Raw genomic sequence first — 13317 nt, 5'->3', positions numbered from 1 at the left:
GTTTACTTTTTTTCTGAATTTTTGGGCTTTGGCTTGTTAAGCAACTTGTTAAACCTTTAAAAGCAATAATTTAAATATAACTCAATATTACAATAATAGCTTCTCAGGCAGTATTAAATCAGATTTTTAAATATTATATTGATTTATTGCCTAAACCTAGTTTTAATTTGTTATGTTTTGGGGGGGGGGGGGGTGCAAACAAAAACCAAGCAAGACAAACAAGTACAGCACCATTGTGTATTTAATTCATTTCATCCAAACACATGCAGGACAAGTTTTAAGAAACAATAATGTATATTAATGCCTCATAATGTGCACGTGGGCTCAGAAAAGGGGAAAAAAGTGTTATTTCCAGTCACTGCAGAGCTGCTGTACAACATATTTTATCATTTTTCTTATTTCTAAAGACATTAACAGTGCTGCCTGTGCACATAATAATTAGATAAATAATACAGAAGTAACAATAAACATCACACTCACGTCTTCTTCAAGTGTCCAAATCAGGTGAACTAACAGGCAGGTATATGTATATTTCTATTTAACAGCCTGTAATATATCCTACTCGCTTTCTTTGGTGTCTTCTAGATCAAGCAGGCAGGTGCTCGCGATGGCCCTGGTCACAGCGTACGGGTCACAGTTTGCTGCAGGCCGACGGTCCTCGAAGTAGCCCTTCTTTTCATGGCCCACCTGGCGAGGGATGCGGATGCTGGCGCCTCGGTTGGCCACTCCGGCAGAGAAGTCCTCGATTCTGGAGGTTTCATGGAGGCCTGTGAGACGCCTCATGTTGTCCTTCCCTCCACGTGGGTCATACTCTCGGATGTGCTCGGCGTGTTTTTTGCTCAGCTTCTCGATGGCCTGCTCGATGTATCTGTCACCAGAGAGATTCAGGTGAGATATGAGAGGTTGATGCAGTGACATGCAAAGGATGCAAATTTCTCAACAAGTGACTGAAAAGTAGATGTAACTTAATATTTTCAGTGTATATTGACAAACAAAATTCAAAATGTTCCTGTTTGTGTAACAACACCCCACAGTCTGCTTAAAGCTACAAGAATAATATAATTTTGCCACTTGGAGGCAGCAGAAACAAGTTGTAAACACACCACTTACACCACTTTTTAGTTGATACTGTGAACTTCTGTGCAAATAATTATTTACAGAATCCAGAAAATACAAAATAACACAGACTTATAGTCATGTTTGTGGCCACCTGATGTTTGTAAGTCCAGTATTTGCTCAGTTTTTTGGGTCTCCACCAAGTCCTGAAGACCTTAGTGTCAAAAACAAAGGAGCTAAGCACTGATTTTAGGAAAAACAACTAAATACCTAAGGCTTGCTCCATTCATAACATAGTTTTTTGGACATAATAATCTCTACCACCCTCATCGCCACTGGCTGCAGCACTCTCACTCATTGCTAAACCAGTTTCAAAAATTGTTGTTCCTTATTAGTCATTTAAACATGAAACATAGGGCTCAGGCTGAAAAAAATACCAAAGCTACCCTTTAATGCATGAATTACTGCTGTCACACGTTTCAAAGTACATAATTACTCACGTCAGTCCATTTTCTTCCCTCATCTGCTTGGTGCTGACATTTGTGTGGCATCCAGCACCGTTCCAGTTGCCTGTCATTGGTTTGGGATCCAGTGTTGCAACAACCCCAAAATCTTCACACACACGATGCAGCAGGAAGCGTGCAATCCACAGCTGGTCGCCCATCTCAATGCCCTCACACGGTCCCACCTGGAACTCCCACTGAAGAAGCAAAGGCAAAGAAAAAAGGAAAGTAAAGAAACTGTAGAGGGGCAGCGCCAAACTAAATACATTTTTTCCAGTTTAATGCATATTAAAGGCATTTTCTATCTACCGTACATTAAAATATTGTCAATACTCGCCTGAGAAGGCATGACTTCAGCATTGGTGCCATAGATTTTGATTCCTGCATAGAGGCAGGCCTTGTAGTGGCACTCTACAATGTCCCGTCCGTAAGCGTTGTCTGCACCCACTCCACAGTAGTAGGGTCCTTAAAGTGGGTGACATGATGAGAAGCTTGTTAGGACAAAATGTGTATGTTATATATACTATATTATATATATATATATATATATATATATATATATATATAATATTTTTTTACTTTTTGTATTTGCCTAAATCCTGAATTGTTTTAAATCCGGGCTCGACCATGTAAAGCACTTTATAAATAAAGTTTATTATTATTATTTATATTATTTATGATTTAACCTGGGTTAGAGTAAGGGGTGAGAGAATAAAGACTTTGTTTTGTTCTTTTCCCTACTGATTGTACCATACTGAGTGAAAAATAAGACATAGAATAGGAATAATGATGACAAAAAATATATATGTATATATTATTGAGACAAACAATATATAGTAAATAGATAATATAGACAAATAAACTAAATGCATTATTTTTATTAAATATAAATCAGTTTTATAACATTATTAATTTTAATTTTTGGGTTGCCAATTTGTACAAGAAAACTTTCTAGCTCCTAAATTTACCAGGACAGGGAGCTTTTGGGTGGCCCGGTTGTGAAATCCCTGGTATTTGAATAAAATCATGAGCTGAAGAATATCCACATCAAAATTTATTTACATTATTAATATGTAAAAGTACAGATTTGATTATTCAGAATTATTTATCAGAGACTTTTATCTGCAGAATAAATGGCTTATTACACTAATTTCTAATCTTTTTGTTGGCTTATTACCAATTTAAGTAATTACTTATTAAATATCAAACCCTTTTTGAAGTATGCATACCCAGAGAACATTAGTACTCATTTACCTTGGGGTGCCGGAAATCCATTCATGGGCCAGCTAAAAGGATGTCCATCGATTCCTAAAAGTGTGTACTCCTGCTCCATCCCAAACCAGATGCAGTGCTCTTTAACCTGCTCCATCACTTTTTTGCAGCTTGTTCGATGGTTTGTTTCTGTAGAAAAACAGTGAACAACAGTTCATGAGTACGGCTGAATTTGTCCTCTTGACCTTACTAGCCAGTAAAACATAAACAGGAATGTGAAAAATGTACCTGCAGGTAGGCGGTTGTATTTGAGGACCTCACAGAGGACCAGTTTGTTGGGGTCGAGGGTGAATGGATCCCTGAACATACAGACTGGAACCAGGTACATGTCACTGTTCGAGCCTTCGGCCTGGTACGTGCTCGAGCCATCAAAGTTCCATTCGGGGACATCTGATAAGAAAACATAACCAAAATGATTATCATCAAAACATTCCTTACACGATCAAGCTCCACTATGAAATCTGACAATATCACAGACTGTTTTAGCTCTGAACTCACCAAAACAAATTTCTATTGGTGGGTACTTTGTACAATTTCATTCCTTAGTTATTAAGTCCATTGAGTTTGTTTACATAGACACCAATAACCAGTTTATGATTGGGTTTTTGAGTCTCCTGTTTATGTTTGAGCATGTAAACACCATATTCCATTTATGAGAAAGTCAAACATGCTAGCTGGACACCATATCCCAAATATGATCTTAACCGGGGTGAGCATCATAAACGGGTCATTCAAATGCATAACCGCACTCAATGATATTATTATATTATATTACACTCCATTACAAATTATTAGCAGTAAAATGTGCAGAATCACAAGGAGGAGGATTTTCTGTCAGAGAAAACAATAATAGTTTGGGGGATTTGCAAATTAAGTTTTAAAAAATAATAAGAGTTTTAATATTTTTTTTTACCAAAGATAAATTGGCCTGTTCATAAAAAGGAAAAACAAATAATTTGATTCGCAGTACACAGCTCTGAATATGCTAACTGTTACCCATGTATCCTCCTGCAATCATGTGAGCAAACACACGCTAAATAATGTAAAATTTCAAATAAAAGCTTAGTCCTGAAGAGACGCCCAGTCCCTTTTACTGGTCCGGTGTGGCTATACATTTTGACAAATAAAGGCCTGTCTCAATTAGAGGCCCGCTCACCATGCAGCTAATTTTCATAGAGGTCCTTTAGATATATAACACCGGGTTGTTAACTTAGCCAGTAGATAATGTTAGTTAGCTGCTTAGATAACGCATACAAATATAATTGTTTAAACTTTTGTCAATATGGACATACTACACACGGTTAGCTTGGTAAGCTTCTCTACAATTGAATCATTCAGTTCATTTTACAGAAACCATGAGCGCCAAAGGACAAGTAATATCAGCAAAGTCAGCTGGAGAGATGCAAAAAAAGGTTTGGATTTTAGTTTGTGTCCATCTTATGAATGTTAGCTCAATACTCACTCTCACTTTTAGGAGAAGGAGAACAGCAATATCCAATAATGCAAATTAACAATTTAGGCAACATGTAAATTTGCTCATAGCCTGTCAAGTACACCATGTCTAAACTAGGAAAAATAAACAGCAACAACAAATATTTGTTCTCGAGCTGAGATGTCTCATCTGTGAGGCTGCACCAGGATGCTCTGTGTTGTTTACAATGTAGGTGTGTACTCCCATGGAGTTTCTCCCTAACAACAGAGTTGTATTATTTTTATATTTCTGAATTATTCCTTTGCTCCTTGATTACCAACCCAAACCTGTAATCCATAATCTCTGAATTTAGTGCCTCATATTTGCTCTCATATGCAAGGTTGTGAGTAGGTTGTTACTCAGGTGTCAAAGGTCTTAAATGCTTGTTAAAGGCATCTGAATGCAGCACAAGAAAACAGATATTGATTCAGGTTTAAAGGCCAAATATACCTAAAGTATTAGACCATAAAAAGAGGACATTTACCCTCAATGCTCTGTGGCTCACTGTCCAGAGTTCGGGTCTTGTTGCGTAGACCCGCTCCGGTGCCGTCGATCCAGATGTAGGTGACCTGGCACTTCTCTCCCTGCGGCAGGTTCATGTACTGCTGGCGCACGGCCTTGTTGAGGCGGGAGCTCAGCGACACCGATGCCATGTTCGCCTTTAATCAGAGAGACAGAATACATTTAAAAATTATATTAAATGACATGTTAGCCCTTGCACTTATGCAGTACATTTTAAAGGGAACTAATGCACTTTTTTTCTTTTCTTTTTTTCTGTGCTGATTTCTTTATAAAGGAGAATTACTGTAAATAAATATAAAATAGGGTTAAAAAAAAACAAACAGTAACATTTGACTTCTTGTCTCTGACTTTCTTCGTCTGTAGTTTTACTTTTTTGTTCAGAACATATGGGAGTTTCATTTCACTTTTGAGCTCATTAATAGTAAAATTTAAGAGATCTATGGGTCAAACATTTTATATAAATATAATATGATCAACTTTTAACAAACGTACTGCGAGTTTCCCATTTGCACCTCATCAATTGACTGATTTTATTTTATTTTTTCCTCTTTAAAATGTGCAAAAATGTATCTATTAACAGATCCAGTTGTGGATAAGTAAGATATGTTTATCATATTATAATATTATGCTTTTTTAAAGTTCCATATACATGGAAAAAATTAAAAAGTTGCTTTTTCGTCCCTCCTGTTTCGTTCAACTAGCAAAGAACTTTGGGCTGATATTTACACTGTAGCTGAAACCTGAGAATTGAAACACAAAAACTTCTCCTCAAAATCTTGCTTATATCATTTAAAAACTCAGGCAGTTGAATCGCAACTAAAGAATGAACAAAGTTGTCCAACAAGTTGTACTTGACTCTGCATCACTTCTGGTAATAAGAAACAGACAAACCAAAGAAACAAAACAAAACAAAACAATATTTGACGGCTTAACTCAAATGATGAGACTTGTATTTATAATGATTACAAAATGTTGTTCAACAAAACATATTAAATACAATAGATTAAAATATTTATACTTACTGTGTTACAGGTGCAGTCAGCGGCAGTCAGGGGACAACTTCAAGTCAACTTCAGAGTGTGGCGTGTCTGAACCTGTGTGAGGTATTTATCCGTAATGCAAATTACCCAGATGATGATGACACAGGCTCACATGTCCTTCACGTCACATGATATTTCTGTCACTAGGTGTGTGTTTATGTGTGTCTGATTTAGAGTTCCATGGCATAAAATTATTCATCAAACAGAATGAAATCCTTCATGCCTCTGACTTTATGCAAATCTGTGACAGTGTTTGAAATACCTCTCTTTACTGGAAAAGAGACTACTTCAGCAGTACATGACACATTGTTAAGACATGTAAAACATTTAGACTCACCTCTTCTGACAAAATCAGCTGTTCCCTATGTAGTAACGTAAACAAAAACAAAAAATCAAACAATGCATATCATAGCCGAGGCGTACATACACTCCCATGAGAAATTATAATGAACACCCACCTGTGACAGAGAGGCCATCTGCTGATGGTGTCTGACTGCTGTTTGCTGAGCTGAGAGTCTTGCAGCTCACTGAACACAATTAGAAGCTGCTCGTTTGTCCAGTTTCCGTCAGGTTAGCTGTCCTGAGATCAGGCAGGAGGGCAGAAATTCAACAACTCTGACAGAAACAGGACCGGTCACGTGAGACAATGTGATGGTGTGTGTTAAGTGTGTGATGTGTGCTCAGAGCTGGATAAAAACGTATCCAAGACAAGCTGCGGAAAAGGCCTTCAAGGTGCTGTATTCTGCAAAAAAAAGAAAAAAGGGTCAACTTTTCAAGAAGCAACAAAAAAGTCCTGTTTTGACCGGACAACAGTATTTTTGGTGTACAAAAGGTTACAAAAGGAAGAGGTTTTCTGAACCCACGAGGCAAATAATTTCTCAGTCTTCTAACTATGCTGGTTATTTTCTCTTTCATGTTAGTCTGCCTCAGGCCTTTTAACCTGTTTTGTGTCAAAGAGCCCTAAAATTAAAATACATTTGGGCCCTAAAACACCAAACCAATGGTCGGTTGTTAGTGAGTGTCTATCATCCTAGTTTTTGTGGTGTGTCCCACACTGTTGACAGTCTACAGCCCTTGTTGGCATTTTTTCAGTTAATTCAGCATGTTGAATGATGATAAGACTCTAAAGTGCAGGATTTAAGAACCAGAATTTCAGGTTTTGCTTTCAGGCTCTGAGGTTTAGGCAGCAAATGCATTAAGAGGTTAGGAAAAGATTGGAATTTCTGTCAAATATTGATAAAAATATTCATAAAAATAACAATGTTTTAGTCATTACTACAGCGTTGTTGTGGATACTGTATTGCTAGGTTGCCTAATTTTGGCAACTGACATACCAACACAGTCTCATCCCGAACTTATCACATAGTGACGGTCGGTCAATGACCTTCCACGTCACGCGAACTCCAGTCTCTCGCATGAAATTGGTTGTTTGTGGGACAAATCCACCTCCCCACCCGCCTGCCCTCATGCTCCCTATATTACGTGGTTTACCAACCCGTTCTCATTCTAAAGTCATAGCTTGACGCGGCAAGGATACCTAAAACGTCATAGGCTGACATAGAAGGTCACTGACTGACTGTTACCATGTGGCGACTTTGGAGTGAGACTGGGTTGATAAAAAAAGGGGATTTGACTAGCACAAATGACGACTGGAGAGTCATGTATGTTGCTGAGAAACCACTGCAACCGATATTGCTTGTTGATTTTGAAAATGAATCTTCTGTGTCAAAGTTCAGTTGTGAAGAGTTATTTCCAGTGTTCATGAGCAACTTTTTGGCAGAGAGTTCGTTCTATGTTGGTTTAGTGTTTCTGGACCTTTAGGGACCCCGGTTAGACCCCGGTTAGAGCCCGGTTAGACCCCAATTAGACCCTGATTTGATAAGATTCAACTTCAAAAACCTCCATTCGGAAAGCTTTGGTTGTTAGATATCAGGTATATTTAAGTACTTCTCAATGTTCTTAGTACACTGTATTTTTGGGTGTGATCTGGATGACAAAGGATGGGTGCGGTTCTTATTGTAACTACATGCATCTCTGGCGTGGTTTGTCATCACTGAATTAAGAGGCATTTTGGTGTCTTCGCTGATGTTTACCATACAAGTCTTACAACTATGTAATTTAAGTTTGGAACGATTGATGGCTGCTGTAACTAGCAGAAGGCAGTAAATCGCATCTGTTATGGTGATTGACCTGATTTGTACTTCTTCTAAAGGTGCGCAATTGCTTTTACACCAGAACTGTAAAGCCTTGAGCAGATCACCTGATGACATTACTGCCTAGTTTGGGAGCAGCACTATGAGGGACTACCTGGACCTTCACAGGGTGGAGATGTGAACTCTTAGTCCCACAACACGTTTACACCAAGAAATCAGCCTGATCTCAGTCCTACTCGTCACATTTTGCCGCTCGGGCTGAAGCCGTGGAAGTTTCTGAAATGACACTCGAGGCGCACATTTGCATTGTTTCTTGATGCAGAAGGGGCTGGCGGTAAGAGAGGGGTTGGCAATTAGGTTAATGAAACAAAACTATTTGGTTATTGTTTGTACAAAGTTGTGATTTTCACTTCAAAACGTGGTGATTGGCACAAACATGGCTGGAAACGCAGTGATGTGAACACTGCAATTCTCAAATGCTGGTCACTTTTGTTAAAGTTCAGTGTTTGTTGAAACCGTCTACTTCCCTCCCACAGGCCCTAAGCAAACTTTCACGCTGTTTAAACTAGGTCAAATGCTCCAAGCCTCTAGTAATGAGCTGGATGGGTTTACATTGGAGTTAGTGGAAAGCCTGGAGCGTCTCACACAGACGCTAAGTGGTGTTTTTTGACACCCTGGTTGCATCTCTGTATAACCAAGCTTTAAAAATAATGGATATAAAACCTATGAGATAGCATCACTGTCACATACTAAAGCTGCACAATTTCCTGAGTTTTGATAATTTTCTAAAATTCCTTTCCCTCAAACTGGCTTTAAAATGCCTTCAAAACTTAGCAACAGATATTTTTATGCAAATTCAGCAGGCAAAATAATGGTAGGAACATTGAGGGCACAGCAAGTGGCAATATTAAAATCACACATCGTAAGACCTTCTTTGGGCAGTCAGCTACCAGCCGAAATAAAGTTCGGATTTATAACTCAGAAATATAATCTATCCATCTGTCTTTCATCCCATATGTCATATGTAGAGGTTTTGTTGTTTAGATTTTTCTGAAACTCATTCCTTTTCATTGTTTCCCTGTGTTATGCACCGTTATATTGCTTTATTGTTTCTTGTTGTCATATATTTTTCTAAATTTTATTTTTGTCATGTATTTTAATTTATTCCAGAGTATTATATTGTATTCCTTCTTTCTTTATGTAGTAGTTGTTGGAGCTGGCTTAAAAAGAATTTCACAACTCTGCACTGTTTATGATTGTGTACACAAAAAACGTTGACTTGATTTTTGATTCCTAAGTTACCTTTGATTGGATGACCTGTGTGTGTGCCAAACCTCATGATAAAATGAGTTGAATTAAATGAGTGTTTTTTTTAATTTTATCTTTAGTTGGATTTAGACTAAAATCTGATTCTGTTTTCCTATTTAAGTTTTGTTTGAGAGAGTTTTGTTTGCACTCTTGAATCTGGAGATGGATTTACAAAAGGCCAACAGCTAAAGGTCATACTAATTAAAACCTTTACGAGTTCAAAGCATCAACACAAAGCTCTGTTTCTCTTTGTTCAGTACTTGGGTGTGTGTCTGTTTCGGGGAGTGTGTGCTGTACACTTATAATAATTGGGAGAATCACACAAGTAGGAATCTTTCTGAGCATATCTGAGAAGTAGTATCTCTGGTTTATCTGACTACAGTCAACAACCTCGGTTCCCTCCCTGTAATGACAGTGGTTTACAGTAATTAAGTGCAGCTTGAGTTATGTGAATTTCTTTTATCATCATAATTTTTTTTCAACCCACAATCACAACAAACAACCGACTTGATGCGCGACATTCTTTTGCATGTTTTTTTTCTGTTCCTTGTTGAGCAACATTCCAGTTGTTTTCAGGACTGCTCTCAACAGTGACGAATAAGTACAAAAGAAACAGATTACCTACTTAGACAATTATATCACCAGTAGAGCAGTGATACTCAACCTACAGCCTACGGGCCAAATCTGACAATCTTGACTGATTGGGTGCTGCGTGGCCCCACACAACTTTTTCTAATTCACAATAAAAATGAAGTGATTCACACTGGGAATTGTTTTTGTTCTTTTAGAATACATAATGTACCAGAGTGCATAAAACAGCATGAAAATAGAGCTTGTTTATCAAAATTCCCCTAATATCCTAAAATCCTAGAGATGTGCTGAAATCATAGAAATATTCTTAATGTTAGAAATGTCTAAAATTCAAGAAACTTTGAAATGTCCAAAAATACTCCAATGTTCTAAAATCCAGGAATGTCTTAAAAATCTTAGAAACATCCTAAAAATCCTACAAACATCCTAAAATCTGAGAAATATCCCAAAAATGTGAAAAATGTGTAAAAATGTCATATTCAGAGAATGTCCTATAATCAGAGAAATTTCCTAAAATTGAAATTTAAAGATTTGAAAAAATGCTCAAATCTCAGAAGCATCCTAAATTCCTAGAATGCTAAAATCCTAGAAATGTACTAAAATCCCAAAATAATCTAAAATCTGAAAAATGCCCTAAAATTCATATGTCCTAGAATCCAGAAACATACTAAAATCCTAGAACTATGCTAAAATCCTAGGAAAATCCCAAATTCCTTGAAACATCCTAAAATCCTCCTGCCTTTGTGCAAAGTGGCCCCCAAGAAAAGCAAAGTAAGTTCACCATAATCCTAAAAAAAACAAACAAAAAAAGCATTCTCATCAAATAAAAGGTATCTAGTAGAGCAGTTCTGGTTTTGGTTGTATAGAGGTGTTGGGATATCTACCTTTGAAACTTCTACATCCACAATAAAAAAAAATTGAGGGGACTTAATTGTGTTTGTGCTGCCTATACCTTTGTAATGTGTTTTTTTTTTTTTTTTTTTTTTTTTAAATAAGGTCACAGATACATTATGTAATCAGCAAACCTGAACAGATTTTATTGAGACTATAAGACAGAGAGCTCACAAGGAGAATTTGAGCCTCAAGGCAATATGAAAAAATGCATTTACATTTACATCTGCTGGAATCCCAAACTTCACGTCTGCGTGTTTGAAAGGACAGCAGAGCCATATTCACATCGCTTTCTGCCACTCAGCAAGCAAATTCTGCTGTGCTCTTGGTCCTGTTTGCTGCCATTCAAGTTATTCTTCAACAAGTGTCCACCAATGTCTGGTGTCTCTCCATCTTAAGCTTTCCTCACAATGCGTCCGCTCTTCCTCAGGTCCCGCCCTCCTCTGTCGGGCCTGACTGACTGGCTGCTCACCCTCCAAGCTCCCTGACACACCCGGGCACTGAGGAGGAAGTACAGGTTATTAAAACTCGAAGCAGTGTCCACATTTCAACAACATTTCCGTCAAGTTCACTTTCCTAAACCTGTCTACATACCTTTTGTTTGTTACCTCACTTAAGAGAAATCGTAATGCTTCAGTATACAACGATATTTTAGACAGGAGTATGACAAAAGCTTTGGTTTTTTTTGTGCTGACAGTACCCCCATGCACAAAGCCAGGTCCATACCATACGGTTTTATGAGGAAATACTGTCTTACTCTTACTGGAAGCATTTGCGGAAGCACCTAAAAAAAAAACAGCTTTAGGATGGGTGACTAATTACAAAAACCCAAGATGTTCAAAAGATGTGACTTAGATAAAAAACTGGAATGTTAAATCCCAAGTTGTTTGAAAGTGCACACCCTTTCACTTCATTTCCAAGAAACGTGTCGTTCACTCTGGAAAACGTGGCCAAACAGTGCACGCTCTTAAGAGATCGAGGCCACATTTAGACGAGAATGGCCCTACTAAAACCGTAAAAGTTTGTCTTCTGTGTTTTTGAAAAAATCCATTTATATGGTAACACTGTGAAAACAATCCTTGTGTACACAGATCTGCAAAAACAACCAAAAACGCTGCCGGATGCATGCTAGGCCAGTTGTCGGTAGAGTAACTTTGTCATGACACACCATATAACACTATGTGTGACGTGCGGCTGTGACGTCAAGATCTGTGCAATTCCAGTTTACACAGCGACAAAAGGTCACACTCTGGAACCCAAGTTTTAAAAGTCTGTGTTTTCAGGCCCCCAAAACGCCATTGCCGTGTGAACGAAAGACCAAACCGCAACAAAAGTTTAATGTTTTATGCAAGACCCTCCAACAAGATCCGTTGAAGATTTAGTGTGTCAGATTTTGGGGGATATGGCGGCACCTTGTGGTGAGGACTGCAGATTGCAACCAGCTGAAACCTGCCTCGGTGTTGATATTCAGGAGGTTTTTACTGAAGCAAAACAGTACAATATAAAGTAAAATATGTATATCTTGATGCTCTTTGGAACTAAAATTACAGCTTTAAAAACATATCCAAATTTACATTTATGCATTTTTTTAAATAGAGTAAAACACATGCATGCACAGACATACATGCACACGCATATACACGCACGCACACGCAAACACACGCACCTTGAGTGCAGCAGAGGTCCAGATGCTCGTTTGCGGGGTTTGGCACTTTGTCTCCGCCACTGCATCCAGCCGCAGACCAGCTCGTGCGCGATCATCACGTACAGCAGGAAGATGAGCACGGCGGGATCCATTCAGCTGCACGCGCCGCTGGATGACTCCCAGCTGGTGCAAAAAATAAAATCGGTCCAGATGAGCACAAACAGCACCGGGCTGCAGGCGGCGCGCGCTGGCAGTCTTGTGTAGGACAAAGCAACGATGACTGGCGGGGAGAGGGTCCTAGTGGCCAAGTTGCCCCGTGTCCACTCCAACTTTAGGCACTCAAGTCGCGAGACACAAACGGCTGCTGCTGCGGTGGGCGCTCGCACTACACCCATGACAACACAGCATCCTCCAAAATCACCAGTTCACCCGAGAGAAGATGGTGTTTTTTTTCCGTCTGTCTCACTGACAACAGATGAGAGTCACGGTGACAGCAGCGGAGAGGGGACATCGGAGGATGTTGCCGTAGAGACGCGACCGTTGCTAAGGACATGATGTCGTCATCCCCTCTTCCTAAAGATGAACGAGGCATTTGACCACAGCAGAGCCATGCAGGGAGCTACCAATGGCTGCTGGAGGTTACCATTCATCCTCTGACGTGGGCGGTGACCATTGATTCTTTGCATTATCAATGAATTTCTCTTTTTTTTTTTTTTTTTATCAATGTAGCCTATATATTAAAAAATCTGTAAACTACATATCAACATGTTATTAGAACAGAAAAGAAAGACAATCATTACATTTTAGAGAGAAGCCAAAATAAAAGATATTTTGAAATGATCAGTTAAAAGGTTACTGAGTTAGC

The 13317-nt window shown here is 38.6% G+C and overlaps 1 protein-coding gene and 1 long non-coding RNA gene across 2 annotated transcripts; both read right to left on the bottom strand.

Moving 5' to 3' along the window:
- Positions 1-223: 223 nt before the first annotated feature.
- On the bottom strand, positions 224-5953 carry LOC121959432 (glutamine synthetase-like). The gene is made up of 7 exons (XM_042508701.2): positions 5847-5953; positions 4787-4961; positions 3060-3221; positions 2814-2960; positions 1897-2024; positions 1557-1756; positions 224-868 (listed from the first exon to the last, which is right to left on the bottom strand). The coding sequence occupies exons 2-7, from the start codon at positions 4953-4955 to the stop codon at positions 559-561; spliced, it is 1116 nt and encodes a 371-aa protein (XP_042364635.1). The 5' UTR covers positions 4956-4961; positions 5847-5953; the 3' UTR covers positions 224-558.
- Positions 5954-10924: 4971 nt separating this feature from the next.
- On the bottom strand, positions 10925-13131 carry LOC148186222 (uncharacterized). Its single transcript, XR_015775131.1, has 2 exons — positions 12474-13131; positions 10925-11307 (listed from the first exon to the last, which is right to left on the bottom strand). It is a non-coding gene; the product is annotated as an uncharacterized LOC148186222 (long non-coding RNA).
- Positions 13132-13317: the final 186 nt, after the last annotated feature.

The sequence above is a fragment of the Plectropomus leopardus genome, chromosome 20 (genome assembly GCF_026936395.1).
Source record: "Plectropomus leopardus strain MGB_pleo_1.0 chromosome 20, ASM2693639v1, whole genome shotgun sequence".
Taxonomy (NCBI): domain Eukaryota; kingdom Metazoa; phylum Chordata; class Actinopteri; order Perciformes; family Serranidae; genus Plectropomus; species Plectropomus leopardus.
This window is presented reverse-complemented; position numbering and strand designations above follow the sequence as displayed.